Source organism: Doryrhamphus excisus, linkage group LG9 (assembly GCF_037039965.1).
Source record: "Doryrhamphus excisus strain RoL-2023G ecotype Guam linkage group LG9, RoL_Dexc_Guam_v1.1, whole genome shotgun sequence".
NCBI lineage: Eukaryota > Metazoa > Chordata > Actinopteri > Syngnathiformes > Syngnathidae > Doryrhamphus > Doryrhamphus excisus.
Genome location: NC_136365.1, coordinates 6,203,703 through 6,224,502, shown reverse-complemented (window position 1 = coordinate 6,224,502; position 20,800 = coordinate 6,203,703). Strand labels below are relative to the sequence as shown.

Sequence of the window (20,800 nt, the reverse complement as noted above, 5' to 3'; positions counted from 1 at the left end):
AGGTATGAATGTGAGTGTGAATGGTTGTTTGTCTATATGTGCCCTGTGATTGGCTGGCGACCAGTGCAGGGGGTACCCCGCCTCTTGCTGGGATAGGCTCCAGCATATCTATGACCCTAGTGAGGATAAGCGGCATAGAAAATGGATGGCTGGATGAAAGTTTTGGCTTTCATTCCATCCTTTTGCCAGACTTCCTCTCACCATGCTTCATTCCCATCATGTTTGTATTCTTTCCTTCATCCCTTTCGCCTCTCTACCCTACCCGCCCACACTCCATCCCTGCTTTCGATGGATTAGGCAGAGATTACAGCCAAATCGATGCTAATCATGTTTATCTAGACAGTCGGTGATCACAGGGATATCAGTATAATTATACATGCTTGATAATAGCTTACTCAGATACGTGCACCGGGGTACACTGGCACGCTGTCAAACCACACGTCATGTTTTTGGATAACACATATGGGTTCCCAACACGGCAGTTTCTCTCTTTTTGTTTCACACTACAAAGATCCATCTGTTGATGAGATTCTTATTTCTATATTACATACTTTGTTGACACAACACTAGCGTATCCTGTAAGACACATTCATTTGGTAAATTAGAATATTAGAATGAACTAGTCAGTTTGTCTTATACTGTATCTGCAGAATCAAGTGACCATTTTTTATTGCATGTGACTGCTAAATAACCCACAGTGGGGCCAAAGAAGATTGTGAGTGCCAGCAATTTGATAGAAAGCTATTTGAAAGAAAGTGAGAAACACTATGAGTTGAAGAAAGAACGAAGATGCACGGAAGGATGCATGGAAAGTCTGAAAGTCAGAATTGAAATGTTCATTTATTCATTTAATCAATCTTTTATAATTATTTGGGTATCTGGAACAGAAAGAATAGTAAATAGATAGTAAATATACTATGACAAAAATTTTAAATAGAAATTAGAAATAAAAGTAATCAGGTTGACAACCTCAGAAGCATTGAACTATACAGGTCTTAAATGTACACTTACTGGCGGCACGGCGGTCAAGTGGTTAGCGCGCAGACCTCACTGCTCGGAGACCAGGGTTCAATTCCACCCTCGGCCATCTCTGTGTGGAGTTTGCATGTTCTCCTCGTGCATGTGTGGGTTTTCCTTCCTTAATTGCTGACTCCAAATTGTCCATAAGTATGAATGTGAATGGTTGTTTGTCTATATGTGCTCTGTGATTGGCTGGCGACCAGTCCAGGGTGTACCCCGCCTCTCGCCCAAAGACAGCTGGGATAGGCTCCAGCACCCCTGCGACCCTTGTGAGGAAAATGAATGAATGTACACTTACTGTATAACCTGTGTACTCCAGTGTACTCTCATAACCAGTGTGTAAAAGGCCCTAATTTAACCATAAAGTGAAACAACCACAAGGTGCGTAACGCTAAAAAAAAATCATAAATGCACTAGACTACAGCTCCAGTATTATTGCATGAAAGCAGATAAAGATGGAGAGATCAGCTTCAGTGAGGAGAGTGTTGGATTGCAGCAGAATAAAAGCCTAGTCAGTCAGTGAAACACTAAACCATCATGAGGTATGATTTGTTTTTTTTTTAGTGTCTGTATCTCTGGCAGCCTCCACGTGGACGCCCGAGGGTGTGAACTCCATTTGTTGATGATTGAGTTTGCGCATGTGTGTGTGTCATGTTGGATAGGGAAGGAGAAAAGAGAGACATAGAGGAGAGAGGAAGGTGAACGAAAGAGAGAGAGAGAATGCTTTTCATGACGTAATCTAATCGAAGGGGCTATTTTTCTAGTATAAAACCTCTGCTGTCCTCCACTAGTCTGCCGTCCTCATCTGTCTAAAAGCACTGAGTGACTCACACACAAACACACACACACACACACACGAGCTAAGTCAGAGTGAGTCAGCCCAGATCTTGCTGTAGTCGTTCACCTCACTGATGAATAATGTAAGAGGCAGAGGCAAATAAACCATTCCACTGACATGTGAACTCTGTATGGGCTATGGTGATGAAGAACACTCAGTGTCATCCCCACACTGACATATGCTCAGCTCAGGTGCGTCGTATACTTTGACACCTCCACCATTGTTAGGAAGAACAATATTATTCAGCACACATCTCCCAGCTGGACAACGACAAAGGTTTGCTTTGAAGTAACCGCAAAAAGGTAGACAGAGGAAGAATGACCCTGTTGACCCCATGCCACCCCACACCACCACCACCCTTCAGATTATACTATTGTAATCCCATTGTTGCACTGTCAACTCAAAACTGCACATTTGGCAGAAGTACTATGGAGCTGAGGGATGCATTACAGAATTTAGCTGATCCATTTTTCCTCACAAGGGAAGGTGGGGGTGTGGGGTGCTGGAGCCTATCCCAGCTGTCTTCGGGCGAGAGGCGGGGATTGCAAGCCAATCACAGGGCACATGTAGCCAAACAACCATTCACACTCACATTCATACCTATGGACAATTTGGAGTCGCCAGTTAACCTAGCATGTTTTTGGAATGTGGGAGGAAACCGGAGTACCCGGAGAAAACTCCACACAGAGATAGCCGAGGGTGGAATTGGACCCTGGTCTCCTAGCTGTGAGGTCTGCGCGCTAACCACTAGACCGCCGTGCCACCCATATTTATTCATTCATTAATTTTCTACCGCTTTTCCTCACGAGGGTTGCGGGGGGTTGGAGCCTATCCCAGCTGTCTTCGGACGAGAGGCGGGGTACACCCTGGACTGGTGGCCAGCCAATCACAGGGCACATATAGACAAACAACCATTCACACTCACATTCATACCTATGGACAATTTGGAGTCGCTAATTAACCTAGCATGTTTTTGGAATGTGGGAGGAAACCGGAGTCCCCGGAGAAAACCCACGCATGCACAAGGGAGAACATGCAAACTCCACACAGAGATGGCCGAGGGTGGAATTGAACCCTGGTCTCCTAGCTAACCACTAGACCGCCGTGCCACCCATATTTATATCACATTAAATTACTCATAAGGTAAAACTCCATATAATAGTATATTACTGAATACAATTATTAAATGTTGGAAAAAAATATCAGAATATATGACACTAACTGGACAAATATCGGACACACAAAAGCAACATTCTGTATTTTTTTTAGAATCATATCATGTGCTGGAAAAGGCACAAACAGCTACAGGGAGATGTAATACAACAGTTCCACTGTCTGCTCACATATTTCTTCTAAGGAGCAAGTCACACACATCCACAAACACAACCCCCCCCATATAGAAGCATATATAGAGCAGGAGAACAAGTGAATGAAGTGGTTACCGAGGGCCTCTGTGTATCGATAAACCTCATTTGGCCCAGGAGAGTGATGCAGAGTGATAGTGATGCAAGTCTGGTTTGTGATTAAGGCAGAACAAGAGACTCCACGTGTCTTTGGCGTCTTATGTCCATGATCTGTTAGCGTGAGCACAAATGGCACAGTCGATGGGACAAAGAGAGGGGCAGCTTCTCTTTGACTTGTTTATATTATTAAAATAGTGGGGTGCAGTCAAGGCCAGCAAAGCCTTCTCTGCCGGCCCAAACACAGAAGGATTATTTACAATATTTGTTCAATGAAATTGTGATAATGTAGTCCTAACAGTCAACAACGCAAAAGCCAACTTATGCCTACCCTGGACTGGTGGCCAGCCAATCACAGGGCACATATAGACAAACAACCATTCACACTCACATTCATACCTATGGACAATTTGGAGTGTTTGCATGTTTTTGGAAATCGGAGTACCCGGAGAAAACCCACGCATACACGGGGAGAACATGCAAAATCCACACAGAGATGGCCGAGGGTGGAATTGAACCCTGGTCTCCTAGCTGTGAGGTCTGCGTGCTAACCACTCAACCGCCGTGCCGCCCACTGAGAAGATGTATTTTTGTTAAAATTAAAAAAAGGGGAACCAGTTTGCCATTGCTATCGGTTTACAATCTGTAAATATTGTCACATATAATGATAACTATTCATTATTACTTAATTAACTATTATATGAATAGTTCTCTGACAGAGATATATTATCTTTATAAAAGTTCAGTTTTACTAAACTGGGGTCGCTAATGAAATGCCAGCATTACCAACAGAATGAGCCCAGAATGAGCATCACAGCAGGCGGAAGTAAAATGTGTGAGAAGACATTTAGCACCTCATCAAAGTAAGTGAGCTGAGCACAATTCCGTGTTTTGTCTCATTCTTTCTGTAATTATGCGGCAAGGCTGGAAATTGTCAAGTAAATTTCCAGTAATGTGCTTCTCATCTCCTTTGGCTTGCCTCCAACCAATACGGGATAGGGGGAGGTGCCAATGTTGGGAGGAGAGAGAAGGGGAGAAGGAGGAGGCTGAGTAGTGCACTGTATCTTTAAGACCAACTGGATCCATCACAGAAGACTCTTCCTTTACAGCTCATTACTCCAGAGTGGATCTTTTCTGGACACTTTGTGGAGTAATAGTCTTTATTCTTACTGTGCAGGATGGCCTCAGGCACATAGAGTGGAGAGCTAACATGAAACACTTCAGCATGACATGTTTATGGATTGTTTTTGCATCACATTTTGTTTTCCTGCCACTGACAGGTAAGAAAAACACAGAGCTGTCTTGACAGTTATCTTAGTCTTTATATAGTGTTGTATGCCAAATTTAGCTATATTGCACAAAAGCTTTTGCTCTCTTTTAGGATGCATGTTTAATGCATTATTGCTTTATTGCATCATTTAGAATTGATAAGTGTATAAGCTATGAAGCATGTAAGCCTATTTAAATGTCCACTCCCTGCATATGTTGTGTTAATATGATCTGTGAGAATTATTTGCTGAGAAATGTCCTACAGAAATGCTCACAAAGTAAAAAAAAAAAACAGAGTAACTAATAAATGTGAAATATGGTCCACATAATATCATAATATGACATGCTGGACCAGATACAGCTCACAAAGCATGAGTTGAGACGCCTATATAGTAAAAAGTATGGATGTATTAAAAATATCCATATTTGTGATAGCAAATTCCAAAGGCAATGCAGGCGGTAATGATTGAGTTACAAGCGTAAATAAAGCAGGAGTTAGTATGCTGGTGTTTAATAGTGCACTTTAACTCAACCTGTCAGTTCAAGTTTACAGATATCACGGCTCATTTGCATAACCACCTTGTCGCTAAGAAGGGAAAGGGCGGAGGTGTAGTTTCTTTTCTCACTAAGCAACAGGTGTGTGCGTGTGTGTGTTGTCAGTTTGAAGGCAATCAATTATTCATCGGCCCTCAAATGATAGCTTGTGTGCACTGAGCAGAACAAAGATGGTGGTCTTACACAAACAAAATATCTCCAAACTGTAAACTCTGATTATGGTTCAGCTTCATAAAGCTGACAACGTATTGCATTACCTCTGTAGTAAAGGTCAAAATATTTTTTCATTTTCAAATCTCTCCCAAAAAAAGCAGATATTGACATTTCAGAGTCAGTGTTGCATGTCCATCCTATAGCGCTTGGCCCAAAGGCACAACAGTCACATGAAGATCCTGTTCTTGAAAACGCAGCAAACATGCACGAGGAGGAAAGAGAAAGACACTATGGAAATGTTTATTCATCCTAATGGAATGACTTTAGGGGCCTTAGGTAATGATTACTCAGCTCTAGACAGCTCATACTTATTGATTGGCCCGCTGAGCACTATGTCTTCGGAGGCTGTGTGCAAATCAAAGTATGCTATTTAATCATCACATTAAGCTCTGCATAGTATTCTATTGTATTATTTTGTAGCCCCTCAGCTGGTCGCTCTGCTACTGAAAATGCACAGACAAAATAGTCTGACTTAATTACTGAAAACTTTATGCTTGTTTGTTTGTTTTTTCTCAAGTCACATGGTCACCTGCTGCTAGGCAGAAGTCCAACACAGCAGAGAACGGATGGACTAATACAGGGGTCTCAAACTCAATTTACTTGGGGGCCACTGGAGCTCGGGTGGGGTGAGACTGGGCCGCATCAGGTTTTCCCAAAAAAACAAAAAAAAACGTATTTATTAAAAACAAAAATTTATTCAAAAAACTTCGCTTTGGTTCAATTTTCTACAAGAAAAGCTCTGATAAAACATTCCACTGTTCTCAGATATCTTACTTTTTATTTTCTACACAAAATAAGATGAAAAATAAATAAACAAATCAAGAATAAAGAAAATCAATCAGTAATAAATAAATATAATAATAATAATAAAACGGCAAATAATAAAAACTTAAGAAACCACATATAGTTGGTGGGTAGACAAATTATTTTTTTCAGATTAAAATGAACAAAGCATTATTAGAGCCCTGTAGACATGACAAAACACGACTATAGTCACATTTATACTTTTTTTATTTACAACATATTGCGCAACTGCAGGGTCTTGAGGCACATGCTAACTCGCAAACTAGAGAGCTAGCGACCTAAACGGTAGCCTTCAAGTTATTTCCTTTAAACTTAAATAGCCAAAAACTTACCACTTCCACACGGATAGGGAGGATAACTATTACCAGTTATTTAACCTTTAACATGAACATTAATCAAACGTAATATTTTTTTCTGGGTACATGATACTTACAGCATCCATATCAAACTTGCGCGGGCCGCACTAACATTAAACTTTCATATCAAGGCGGGGGCCTCAAACTAGTGTCCTGCGGGCCACATTTGGCCCGCGGGCCGCATGTTTGAGACCCCTGGTCTAATAGTTTTGGGGGTTGATGCCACTGGGCATTCTGCTGGATCTGGTGGGACATTGGGACAGTAAAGGGGTAGGACCTTTAAGACTCATCCCATGTCTTCTTTTCCAGTGTGGTGTAAGCCTGTCATCTCCCCCAGCGGGCCTCACATTGTCGTCCCCAAGAGGGGGAAGCTGGAGCTTTATTGCCATGACAATGCAACCACGTCTGGCGTGCCGTCCAGGTTGAGGTGGCAGAGGGAGAAAGCTCGCAGACTGGAGGGTGAGGTGGGGGAGGGCGGCGTGGTTGTTGTCAAGGTACCTGCGGCACAAGCCTACCACATGGGCCGCTACACATGCATCAACAACAGCACACAAGAACACAGCTCCATCTATGTATACGTGAAAGGTGGGTGTTATGGCCCATGAAGAGTACAGTATGCTTTCATAGACTCCCATATCAACTCTACACCTTTTATCTGCGCAGACCCTGTTAATGCGTTCCAGCGCACCATGGTCAATGTCATCCTGGTGCGGGCTGGGGAGAACTGCACCATTCCCTGCCTTGTGACTGACCCTGAAGTCACCCTGCTGGCTTTGCAGACATGTGACGGGCGACCTTTGCCCTCCACTATGAATTACTGGACCCACCGTGAGCAAGGTGTTATTATTGGCAATACAAAGAAGGAGTTTGAGGGGTGCTACGTGTGTGTGGGCCACAGAGGTGGAGATAATGTGACATCCAGCCAGTATACTGTGGATGTGCGGCAAGGTAAAGAACGTCTTCTTTTTTGTCATTTGGGCACTAAGGATGTGAGACTGAATGGGGGCTGGTGGGAAAATGTTGGAACAAATAGTAATCGGTAGAGGAGAAGCCCACGGCCAAGCGTGGCATTACTTCTTCTGCTATTAATCAAATTAAGCATAAAACTGATAATGTCATAATGTTCTATCATAATGTAGAATGAATATGAATAATATGATTAAGTAATGAATATGAATCATAATGTTCTATCCCAGTCCTGCAGAGAGCAGTAGGCACAGATTAAACATCTGTCAAACAACTAAAAGGCTGTAAAAACAACACCAATGTTAATAGTATATGACAAAAGTGCAAAATGTGAAAGACATTTACAAGTCAGATACACCTCATTGAGTTCACTTTTCAACACAATGAAGTGTAAAAAGAGATTAGTCACTGTAAAATATAATAATAATAATAAACAATTTGGCTTGGCTCATAAAAAGAAACAAAGTGTTCTCACACTCTTCTTTTTTTTTTTTTAGCAAAAGCTATAACCGTTCTTTTGATTTTATACCATAATTTTCTTAAAAATGTTTCAAATACAAATTAAAGGTACATGCATAGTTTGCACTGGTAATGTAGGCAGATATATAGTATTATATACGCATGCATACAAAGGCAATGAAAACATAACCTTGGTGGAGGTAATAAAAATCCAAGCCTAATGACAAAACATAAAGTGGTCACTGGCATATAAAACAGGTTGGTACAACTCTCAACATCACTGACAAATGAAGTGTTGACCTTCATGTTTCTATCTGTCCCCGCACTGCATCACAATTTCCAAAGACAAACTAGTCTCCTTTTTGACCGATGCAGAGAAGGAGCGCAGAGTCGGATGTGGTGAAGGACGTGGAGATTAGCAGAGCCTCGTATTAAACAAAGCTTTGTAACGACGCATGCACACGATGTTTGGGCTAAACAGAGTTATGACAACCTTTGTCAAACACGAGAGCCGAAGTGACGTCAGTGACGTTTATTGATAGCAATTAATCCAGCTGTTTATGTCTGCCTAAGATTGAGGATATGCAAATCTAAACGTGTTAGTGTGCATGTGTGTGGGGTTAACTCGTTTCTTTCCAATGACACTCTTGAGGCTCTTTTAGTTAATTGGTTTCATTGGTATGCATACCAATTATGTTTATGCTTGTCAAATGTATTCTTTTAAATGGCAACATTAGCCAAAGTAATTATTTCCGGAGCCGGAAATGTGTAGGATGCTCTAATGCATTTATTTATTTTATTTTTTTCCTTTTAACCAGTTCCAGATGTGCTTCCAATCATCACATTGTCTGAGAGGGGCAAGGTTATCTTGCGGAAGGGAGAGAGGTTTGAAGTTACGTGTAGCTCCTCCAATGTCAATCCAGACTTTAATGTCAAGTGGGACTACCCTTCAACAGCGGTGAGTTGGCATCAATCACGGCATCAAGTGGCTATTCCGCTAAACAACACGGGCTGTTTCTGTTAAAGGGACAAGTAAATATTCAGGCTGAAGGCATGTTTAATTTGGAAAGGTTACTTGAGTTTGGGTCTCTAGAGCTTTCACTTGTCCCACGAATTGACGCTAAACAATGTTATTGTCAACATTTTTAATACCAAATAAGCCACCATTATGATAATATATAAAATTAATAATAAGATATAATAGTAATGCGATATTTTCTTTAATATTTCTTTCACTCTGTAAAGTTTATGACATGTATTTTCTCACACGCTATTGGTACTGTCTGTTAAACGTTTTCAGCATTTCTTGGAATGCTGGATTGTCAACTGCATTAAAGAGCAGCATTTCTTTTGCAGTGACTTTCTGTGAGTGTATACCATTTATTCCGTTTGTATACAATTTACTTTGCAAACCACATGACTCAGTGAGTGTTGACTGTCAGAACGAAGGCCCTGCGCCTCAATGTGTAGTTAGTTGGATATGTTTGAGGTGGGCAAGTTCATTTTATTGCCTTTTATGTTGCTACCACTTTGGAATAAATTCGGCATACTAACTCGTTCATGTTGATCATCTTGCTCGTTAACATTTTTTTCCCCTCCTTATTTCTACTACAATACCTTGCATTGCTCGTGAATAGCCTCCACTCCTTTTCTCCCCACAGTCAAAGCGACTGTAAGACTTAGACAAGATCTCACTCTGTTCACTGTTGTTCTGTGAAGTGTCTAAATGCAGAATCAACGCAGAGTGGACTCTCTTCCTGGCCGTTTGGAGGCGAGAGACGAGGAAAACAGTTTTGAATATGCCTTAAAGGTCTCGCAATAGTGTATTACACGTCTGCTGTCCAAAATCTAAATCTGCTGTCCTTGATGCTGGAATTCAGCTTTTAGTACTGGGAACACGCCGTTTGCCCATGTGGACACAGCACTAATACCCGGCCCCTTATTAACATTTTACAAACACTGTTATGTGAGCTACAGATCTTCTCTATGAGGAACGAGGTCTTTCCTTCATGATGATTGATTGAACTTCAAAAGCAACTGTTTGAAAAGTCTCAAAAGTGAAGCCAAGAAGTGAGGAAAATGCTCGAGGCACACATATTACTGTTAGAACACCATTGAAGAGTCAGTTAATGGCAAATAGAACTGTTAGACGGACTAAAGCACAAACTTGATCATGGCCTGCATCCGTTTCTCATGTTTGAACATCCCATATTAATAGTACAACCTCAAGAATGCTTTGAGAGTGTTTTCTTCAAATGTAATAAAGCTGCTATTTGGCTGCAAGGGTGATTTGATTTTGCTGAACAAAGGTTGCGTCCATCCCGTTCTTCTTAATGTGACAAGTCAGCCACGCCTGAAGGAAATTTCATTAGCTTGGGAACAAACGCAAGTTAATAAAGGCCAGCAAAGGGCAGCTTCTATGAAAGTTGTAGAAAAAAAACTTTTCTGGCCCTTTATAGATGTATAAGATCCTGTTTACAGTACTTCTGTATTGATCACATATGCTTAGCTGTGCCCCCTTTGTTCTGCAGCATCCAGATGAATCCTACACCTCACACATCCTTCCTGGGTCTCATGGTTATCAAAGGGGCTCCCGGCTCGTGATTACATCTGTGGAGCAAACAGACTCAGGGACATACCGCTGCTCAGCCCACAATGAGAGAGGCAGCAGCTCCACAGGACTACAGCTCAATGTCTGTGGTGAGAATTATGTGTTCATGCATATACGTACAATGTGAGTTTTCTTAAATCATCTAACCTTGGGGAATACTTCATAAAAACAAGATTGATGCAACATGCATGTATGATACAACTTCCCTTCTTCAATGGACCTATTAGAAGGTTAACGTCACAGTAATAAAGGTAAAGCTGTTAACTGTCGACATGATGTCACCTGCTGAAATGTGTTGCACTAAAAGCAACCAAGATTGTTGCTTTCTTACCTAAGAAAAAAAAATCCACTAAACAACCCTGACACGCCTTAAAAACGATCTTTTTGCATATTATGCAAATAAAGTGCCCTGGGGGGACATCTACCCTCACTTGAAAAAATCCAATGAAAAAGCCAGTTGGGGCATGTCAAGACACGACTTGCCAACAAGACCATGACCAGAGGGAGCCAGGTTTTAAGAGCGTATAGAATGACAGAACAAACAGCAGAAACGGTCTGCTAACAAAACAGGAGAAGACTTTCTGGTACATCATAAAAATTGACCCATGAAAAGGCAGACTTAACATAAACCTGAATTAGTTCCTGGATAAGAAAATAGTTTGGTTTATTTCATTTGACCAGACACTTTTGGGCTATAAATACAAAAAATTGTATGTGAATGCTATGAGAGGCAGTTACCATGCCAAAATAGTAATTAACTATTTCCAGAATGAGCATCTGAGTGTTATAATTGGACTCTAACCTCCATTTTCCACTATTTGGCATAGCTGTTGCCATTGATACATCTTCATTGGCAAAAGCAGGGACTGCCGGGTACTATTTTTCATACTTCGTCATGCCAGGATTCCAATATTGACACATAGATATCACGTACAATGCCACTCAACATTTGGTGCTTATTCATAGAAAGCATCATTGTCATGACTACTATTGAGAATATATGACAAAAGTGACAAAAAAACAAACACACACTTGATAACATGAGCTTATCCTGCTGCTATGTTAGCTCTCCTTACCTTCATTCTCCTCCATGGTTGATGTTTGCATGTACCATACTGACTGATGCGGTTTGGATTCCATCATTTTTCCCATACACCAAGGAGGGTAGTAGCACTGTGCAGTGGAACCACAGCAATTCTTAAGCACTTTAATGTGAATAACACAAAGGCAGAAACATGCACTATTAATAAGACCGTCAACATTTACCAAACATACTAAAATACTAAACATGCAGGTTTTGCTCCTAAGTGACCAACTCTAGTGTCAACAGTGTTTGCTAACTATCATATGTATATCTTATACAGATAAAGGGTTCATTACCATGTTTGGCCATCCAAGTCCCATCCGAGCCGATGTGCAAGAGGGGGAGAGCCTGAGTCTCAGAGTGGAGTTTGATGCCTATCCGGCACCCAGCACACTGTTCTGGTCTTACAACGACAAACGACTGCTCAACACCACAGAGCACGTTATCACAATCCACAAACACAAATACAGGTATCACTGTAACCTACAATAGGATTCCAGTACAAATACACACATCTGAATATACTAATGAATCAACTTTATTTCAGGTTCATCAGTGAGCTGAGACTGGTGAGAGTTCTTGGCTCAGAAGGTGGGATCTATAAATTCTCCACCAGCCATGAAGACGCATCCTTTGAATATTTATTTGAAGTATATGTCAATAGTAAGTCATTTTTCAACATTAATACAGTTTAAATGAGCATCTTTGATAACATTGTCTATTCACTTTTACAAGGTAAGCCAGTCATCATCGCCCAGGAAGGGCCAGTCGATGGTCAGGTCAAGTGTGTGGCTGCTGGTCATCCAGTTCCTAAAATCAGTTGGTACCTGTGTTCTCTTCCTCACACAAGGTATTACATTATACTAATATCACCTATGCACTGACAGAATATGGCGGAAGACTTTAGAGTTGTTTGACTTTATATATGTTTAAAACCTTAGTAACTACAGTAAGTCTGGGGTGAGTAGAAAATATCCTCCAAAGATTTGTTATTCGTGGAACAGTTCATTAGCATTAAATCTGCAGACCACCAAAATAAGCGTTGTTAGAATCTTTAATTTCAGCATCAAAGTTAGATTTTTGGCAACAAACGTCTAAGACTTTCTAAAAAATAGTACATTGAGTTTTTTGATAGTGTGCACACAATGCTACACAAGTGATCTTGTTGATGACCTCTCCACAGGTGCTCACAGCTGCCCAATGCCACCCAATGGGAAACCGTAGATGTCACCATAGTGACGGAGTCCGCCTTTAGTAGGAGTGAGGTGGAGAGCCGATTGAACATCAGCAAGGTGCACGCCAACTACCATACGTTGGAGTGTGTGGCTTCGACAGAGGGAGAAGAAGCCTTCACGCTCTTCTCCATCAGCGGTACCGCATCGTTAATATCTCCAACACACACACAATTAAAGCAGACAGCAAAGAGGCGGTTAGCTCATAAACCCCCGCCATAAGCATACACATAAACAAACCCTTTGACCCCTGTGTGCATGGTGGCCAGGTGTGTGGTTACTGGCTACAGATTGAATGAGATTAGATTTTGCTGACAGTGCAGGCTGGGATTAGACGGCGTTGCCTTGCTAATCCAGGACACACAAACAAACACCACTGCTGCAGCTGTCTGTCTTAATACGGTCTCAATATTGAGCCTATGTTGTGTGTAAAGTTGTGTGTGTGTGTGTGTATCTTCTCATTGTGGCTTTGTTCTCCTCTCAGAGCGACTTGTCCCCCATAAACTGTTCACCCCGCTTCTAACTGGCATAGTGGCCATCGGCGCCTTACTCTGCCTGTTCCTTGTGGTTCTGCTCTATAAATACATGCAGGTAAGAGCCATATATGTAAATTCATGTCACTACTTCACATTAGAATGGATTCGATCCCATCATCCTTACTGACAAAAAAATGAGGTGCCTCGACGGTTCCTAGCAAAAGGGGTTTCATTCATCTGCTTCATGTGTCATGCCTCCAAAAAGTCACGCACATCCTGCTCAGATGAGCTTCTTCATCCCTTTTTAAACAATCTAAGTGTATCCTAATTAAGTTGAAATGACTCAGCTACCAGATTAAATTGACACGCATCTGAACAGGATGACATCTTGCTCTTACTCGTATGCCGTGACTCAGACTCAGTATGTTTTTGTGAGATGCCTACGTCAGAAAATGTTTCAACAAGCCATTCAGTATAGACTGCCCTCACAGCACGGTTCTCTGCCTGTGAATTGGCAGCTACTTGAGTTAAGATCTGCCTGTTTGCCTCTTTGAAGTGACTACATAGTGCCAAAGAGCCAAAATGTAACAGTAAAGTCATTGAAGTACAACATTTTAGCCACGCACTAATTTTAAAATACAGCTATTTTCTATGCCGCTTATCCTCACGAGGGTCGCAGGTATGCTGGAGCCTATCCCAGCTGTCTTCTGGCGAGAGGCGGGGTACACCCTGGACTGGTCGCCAGCCAATCACAGGGCACATATAGACAAACAACCATTCACACTCACATTCATACCTATAGACAATTTGGAGTCACCAATTAACCTAGCATGTTTTTGGAATGTGGGAGGAAACCGGAGTACCCTGAGAAAACCCACGCATGCAATGGGAGAACATGCAAACTCCACACTCCAGCGGAGAATGGATCCATGACTTTATGTCTCCTTTAAGAAGAATTATTAATTCTTATCTGATTGCCCAAGAGGGCTGCACGGCGTACAAGTGGCTAGCAACCATCTCATGTTGTCCCCATATGTGCGTGGGTTTTCTCCAAGGACTCCGGCTTCCTCCCACATTCCAAAAACATGCTAGGTTAATTGGCAACTCCAAATTGTCCATAGGTATGAATGTGAGTGAATGTGCGTCTATATGTGCCCTGTGATTGGCTGGCGACCAGTCCAGGCTGTACCGCGCCTGTACCAGCTGGGATAGGCTCCAGCACACCCGCAACCCTTGTGAGGATAAGCAGTATAAAATTAATGAGTAAATGATTGCCCAAGTGCACCTGATTTTAAGGCTGCTGATGAGTTATCAATAGAATTGCTCCATGTAACTGGTGTCTGTATTATTAAGCACCAACTCTTCCTCTCACTTTTCAACAGAAACCAAAATTTCAAATCCAATGGAAGGTCATCGAGAGTATCCATGGCAACAACTATATATATTTTGACCCCAACCAGCTTCCATATGACTCCAAATGGGAGTTTTCCCGACAGAAGCTACGCTTTGGTATATAGCATGTCAAGCTTTGTGTTTTTCTTGTGTTACTTCCTCCTGAGTTGGATTTTTTTTTTGTAATAACTACGATCATGTATGTCACCACGCAGGAAAAACGCTTGGTTCTGGGGCTTTTGGGAAGGTGGTAAGAGCCACAGCATACGGCCTGTGCTCGGTTGACACCATCACAACTGTTGCTGTCAAGATGCTCAAACGTAAGCGAAATCAAAGGTTTGATCAATAAGCGATACTCTAAAAAGACGCTTCAGTTATCGCCCTGATGATGTCACTGCAGACAATGCTCACGCCACAGAGAAGGAGGCGCTGATGTCAGAGTTAAAGGTGCTTAGTTATCTTGGCAACCACATGAACATCGTGAACCTGCTGGGAGCCTGCACCGTCGGAGGTGAGAGGAGCCATCTGAACCTAGATGCACAAAAACAAAAAAAAGAAAAAGTTACATTCAGTCTTGTGTTCAGGTTTTGCTTTGGCTTGACTTAATTATTGATTTCTTCATGGCTGCTTGAGGTGGCTTAAAAGCACTAACTTGCTGCAATGCAAGGCGGTTATTATGCTTTTAATAGCAATCCAATATTGGACAGTCAAGTCAATGGCGGACCAGCCTTACCATGAAGATGTAGATTGAGTGCAGTGAAGCAATAATATCTACCTGTCTGGGCATTCTCATCGACCGCACTGCAGCATCTTGATGGACAGCATATAAGTAGAAAGAGATGAAGCAGGTGCTGATGGCATGAAAACTCATTAAATGTATTGAATTATGCTTTTTTTTAAGATAAAATATTGGTGTTTGCTCACATAGTCAACTCATGCTATAATGAACTACTTATAATCACAAACAGCATCCGCGTCTCAGTGCTTAGTGTATTTGTTTTGTGGAGTTGCAGTCAGATTTCCATATTTATAATTCTGCACCCCCAGGTCCAATTTTAGTTATCACTGAATACTGTTGCTATGGCGACCTCCTCAACTTCCTGCGCAGAAAAAGAGAGTCCTTCCTAATTTCCCAAATTGGTGACAGCTACTATCGCAATGTCTCCAAACACACACAGCCAACAAGGTGAGGTACAAATGTACAAATCACATATATTTCTCACATATATTGTATAGTTCTAATTCTGTATGCATGTATGTGTGCAGCAGAGAGGTGGCAGGTACAGGATATATGCCTATGCGTCCATCTGACAAAGAAAGATCCTCCCAGTCAGGTAAGAAAACACTTTTCCATCATGCATTGCAGCAAAACTGCACATCCACAGTCCAGCTTGTATACGTAAATAATTTTGTGCCTAATGTCTTCTAGATGATGTAGATGAGCTTTCTCTGGATTCTGAAGATCTTCTCAGCTTCTCCTACCAGGTGGCCAAAGGGATGGAATACATCACTTCTAAAAACGTAAGTCTACAAGAAGCCGTCACAGTCTTATCCAACAAAAGACGCATCAAACATTCAGTTTGTTGGTGACTAGCAGAACCGGTTCCAAAGTCAATAATACTCACATCCGTGTTTGTGTTTGCCCGTTGGTGTGTGTGTGTTTGTGTGGGCGTACATATGTGGGCGTGCAGTGCATCCACAGGGACCTCGCAGCCAGGAATGTTCTACTGACTCACGGCAGGGTGGCCAAGATCTGTGACTTTGGCTTGGCACGGGACATCACCACCGATTCTAGCTATGTGCTCCGAGGCAACGTCAGTAAACACATCCTTTTTTTCTTTCCATTCTTCTTCCTTTCTGCATTTGTGCACAGATCACAGGTTCCATAATATCATTTCTTCAATTTAGAAGAATATTTTTTCCTGATAGAATCAATGTAATTAAAAAAACAGTTTCATTTGCACTAATATAGCGGAATGAACAGAGTGAACCCTCCTATAAGTCATTCAGTCGCTCTGTGTCAGTGGGTGGAGTCGGGATTATACACTGTATACAAAAATGTTCATTCAAAATCTTGAAAAAATAGTGTTAGTGTTGATTTCATCAACTATGGGAATTCTTTAGACTGCTATAGCAATAACTTACAACCATTTAGGTTAATTATTAGAGGGGAAAATGGCAAAAAATGTAATGTTGTCTCTATTCCCGCAGGCACGTCTCCCAGTCAAGTGGATGTCTCCCGAGAGCATCTTCGATTGTGTCTACACATTTGAGAGTGACGTCTGGTCTTATGGCATCCTGCTATGGGAAATCTTTTCTTTGGGTATACTTGCTCATTTTGATCAGTTTCAGAATACCAAAAAGTATGTATTCCATTTCCATACCATACTTTATCATACACATTGTGTGTGTGTGATGCAGGTAACAGTCCCTATCCTGGGATGCAGGTGGGCTCAGCATTTTACCGACTGATTCAAGAGGGCCATCGGATGAGCAAACCAGAGTTTGCACCCACTGAGATGTAAGCTCCAATAATTTATTTTCATGTTAATATGTCTTTTTTTGATGGGTTAACTACAAAAAAAATGAATCTGATCCCCGCAGGTATGACATGATGCTCTCATGCTGGAATCAGGACCCCTTGAAAAGACCCCCTTTTAGAAAACTGGTGGAGAGAACTGAACTCCTTTTGTCAGAAAATACCAGGAATGTGAGTAGAAAAAAAACAACATGAATGATTTTGATTGTATTTTAATATCAGGGTACATCACATGTCCAGCCCTTGTGATACTTTGTTGATTATATTTAAATGTATTCAAAATGTCAGCATGTGGTATGGGAGTGTTGGTTTCTTCTTGGGGGAAAGATCACTGATAGCGCAGTGTTCAAGCGTCACTGGTACATCTTCACATAAAAAGTGTTGTTTTTCGGCACATTGATTTTCTTATTAGAGGAGGCTGTTTGCAATGCAGGGCAATATATTGTGTCGTAAATATCTCTTACTGCTGACTCCTACCTAGTTGTACAAGGACTGAATGGCACCTAGTAGCATTCCATGGAAACCGTACTGCCGAAGCACTCCACACAGGACATCGTGAGGAACAAGTTGTAATGCCTTTTCCGAGGCCTTTCTTGAAAATATACAAGTCCCTTTTCAGTGTGACTGTAATGATCTTTTGTATTAGGAGAAAGCAAGTTTGGAATTTGGGTCTGAAGCTGAAAATGTAGGCCAAACGTTCTCAAACGTATGTGCGTGTCATTCCTCAGGTTTACCTCACACTGAACAACGCTTCAGGGCCATCAGAGCAGCAGAGGGTGCCATCACGAAGGCTGAGCTCAGTGTGCAGCACCACAGCACCCACCCAGCCTTTGCTGCAGAGCACGGCTGACGTCTTCCTGGACTATGTCTGAACCACTTCTCACATTAATTTAGTGGAATGTCATACGAAAGGTTCTAATCAAACCATGGTATCGTTCAGCGTACGTATACATGGAAAGTCCAGCAGCAGAATGTGTGGTCATGGCTATATTTTGTCATCATTTCAAAGACGTGCATTCTGAGTTGTCTCTTTTTAGATGTTTTTATATCGTTAGAATGCACAGTAAAGACAAAGACATGCACGTTCAAGTCTCACATAACGGATTGTGGAAAAAATTCCAAAAAAGTGCAGTTTTCCTTTAGATACTTAAGTTTTCTGTATTAAATTCTACTAAATTCTTGTGGAGACAGGTTGCGTGCACACGCATACAGTACATACAATATATACACACTCATATCTATACCATTTCTCAACAAACAGGAGCCAAATTGTTCTGTGCATTCAAGGTGAATGTAGATCACTGGGCTTTTATGTGGTACAAGGTGTATATAAGCTGCACTGCTTTCAGTAATGCTTTCTGTCAACTGTTGTATCGATCTGTGTGTTACAACTTTCAGATGCATGTCGACAAAAAGCAGAGTCCAGCACGACAACATAAACATAAGCAGTATGGTAGTGATGAATCCAGACTGGGATTATAACAGTATCTTAAAACGCTTGGGCAAATAGTTTTTTATCTGACTCAATTGAATGTGTGTCAGACAGAGTCATCTCTGAGTAGGGCTGAGCCAGCTGCTTGATAGCATATGTAGCTTAGCATCAACACTGGGAACACAAAACTGGAAATTATGAAATAAAAGGTCATAATTATAAGATAAGAACATCCCAATTATAACACAAAGTCAAAATTATTAGATAAAAAAGTCAGAATTGTGAGATAAAATCATAATGATGAGGCAGTAAGTCATATTTATGTGATAAGAAGTCGAGATTACCAGATAAAAAGTCAAAATTATGAGATAAGAAAATCATAATTATAACACAAAGTCAAAATTATTAGATAAAAAAGTCAGAATTGTGAGATAAAATCATAATTATGAGGCAGTAAGTCATATTTATGTGATAAGAAGTCGAGATTACCAGATAAAAAGTCAAAATTATGAGATAAGAAAATCATAATTATGACATAAAGTCAAAATCATGAAATGAAAAAGTCATAATTTTGGGATAAAGTCAAAATTATGTGATGAAAAGTCATAATTATGAGATAAAAAGTCAAAATTATTAAATAAAATATCATTATTATGAGATTAAAACATAAACATAAAAACATAAACATGCATTGCTTACTTACCTTAGCATCATTGCCAGAAATACAGAAAGCACACCGATGTTGGCTCACATATTTTAGCATCTTTTTTTTTTAGCACCAGAAGCTCACTGATCATTAGCTTAGCATCATGGCCAGAAATACAGAAAGCAAACAAATATTTCCCACCCAAGGTGGCTTGTTAGCTACCTTAACTTGGTATTAAAACCAAAAACACTGAAACACTTAGTTTGACTAAATTTAATCTGTTTTATCACCAAAGCAGCTTGCTAGCTACATTAGCTTAGCATGAAAACTCATAACAGATAGCTCAGTCAACATAAACTTTACCTAATACCTCTCTTCACATTATACACAGTTGTTTGTTTGCTGCCTTAGCTTAGCATTAGCATCAAGAATGGAAACGTTGCTTTTAAGTTGCTTTTGTTCAGCATAGTGATGGTGTTAGCCTCACATTTGGGACAGTTTGTTTTTTACAAATCCTAATTTTACGGGACCAGCTATCATCAAATTGGCCTTAATAATTCCTTGATGAAGTGTCTCCCTGAGAGTCAACACCATAAGCAAGTGGTAACATGTGTACATATATGTGAGTAGTGTGATTTATCAACATATACGGTATGTATTTGTGTGGTCATTTGAGTTTAGCACGATTGATTGTGGGTTCTCTTTTGTCTCATTATGTGTATGCAATGTAAATACAATAGAGATGTGCCTTTAGATTTTGACTGGGTATGTTTGGAGTTTCCTGCAGTTTTGATACAGTTGGTTGACTTGTAATAATAAAGAAGGTACCTTTGATGGTAGGCGAGTCTAATGTGTCTGTAGTTTATTCTTGGTGTGTAAATAATAAATCACAAGGGAATCACATTGTTACATATATTTGCAGCTGTGTTTATTTTTCAAATTGACCAAGAGAACAGGGAGAGAAGGGTGGGGTGGTTATAATAATAGCATTTTTTTTGCTTCAAAATATTGATTATTAATATTACATTTGACTTTGGGGTAGTTAAAAGGAGCACAGTTCAAGAGCAGAGGAGATATACATACATAAAGTACAGAAAAGAATAGCACCGTTTTACAATGAATACGGTTGTCTTTTGTGTACACTAATTTTTTTGTCATCTGTGAGGAGGGTGGGGGCACTCGCTGTCTTGTCAGTGATTTCAAATATACATCTCGACTTAAAAATAAAAAATCTGATTTTGGGAAATAAGTATCATAATACTCAAGAGCTTCTTTTACAACCTGTTCATAGGATTATTATATTCTAGGTTTTTTTTTTTTTTGCAAAGTTCTTTGTCTCCCCTTGTTTTCCTTCTTTCACATAAACAACATCCATTAGTCTTTTTTTTTTAAAAAAAAAAAAAAAAAAAAAAGAAAACAGAACACACACCTATACTGTACATTCTTTG

The 20,800-nt window shown here is 40.7% G+C and overlaps 1 protein-coding gene across 3 annotated transcripts; it reads left to right on the top strand.

The window, feature by feature from the left end:
• Positions 1-4,362: 4,362 nt before the first annotated feature.
• kitb (KIT proto-oncogene, receptor tyrosine kinase b) lies at positions 4,363-20,769 on the top strand. Of its 3 annotated transcripts, none has more exons than XM_058069328.2 (21): positions 4,363-4,598; positions 6,825-7,100; positions 7,179-7,463; positions 8,759-8,898; positions 10,472-10,640; positions 11,916-12,105; positions 12,183-12,298; positions 12,371-12,485; positions 12,819-13,006; positions 13,352-13,458; positions 14,726-14,852; positions 14,951-15,055; positions 15,136-15,246; positions 15,783-15,921; positions 16,005-16,069; positions 16,165-16,256; positions 16,427-16,549; positions 16,947-17,058; positions 17,157-17,256; positions 17,340-17,445; positions 18,003-20,769. In XM_058069328.2, exons 1-21 carry the CDS (start codon positions 4,529-4,531, stop codon positions 18,144-18,146), a joined length of 2,880 nt encoding a protein of 959 aa, XP_057925311.2. In that variant the 5' UTR covers positions 4,363-4,528; the 3' UTR covers positions 18,147-20,769. The 3 variants fall into 3 exon arrangements, with proteins under 3 accessions (XP_057925311.2, XP_057925302.2, XP_078649434.1); XM_058069319.2 differs by having other exon boundaries at positions 16,002-16,069; XM_078793308.1 differs by lacking the exons at positions 17,340-17,445; positions 18,003-20,769 and having other exon boundaries at positions 16,002-16,069; positions 17,157-17,260.
• The last annotated feature ends 31 nt before the right edge of the window (positions 20,770-20,800 follow it).

Excerpts from the sequence above, each read along its gene's own strand:
- kitb (XM_058069319.2), top strand. The coding sequence starts at position 4,529 with ATGAAACACTTCAGCATGACATGTTTATGGATTGTTTTTGCATCACAT. Across the intron at positions 13,007-13,351 it reads CACGCTCTTCTCCATCAGCG|AGCGACTTGTCCCCCATAAA; the intron begins GTACCGCATCGT and ends TTCTCCTCTCAG. Across the intron at positions 13,459-14,725 it reads TGCTCTATAAATACATGCAG|AAACCAAAATTTCAAATCCA; the intron begins GTAAGAGCCATA and ends ACTTTTCAACAG.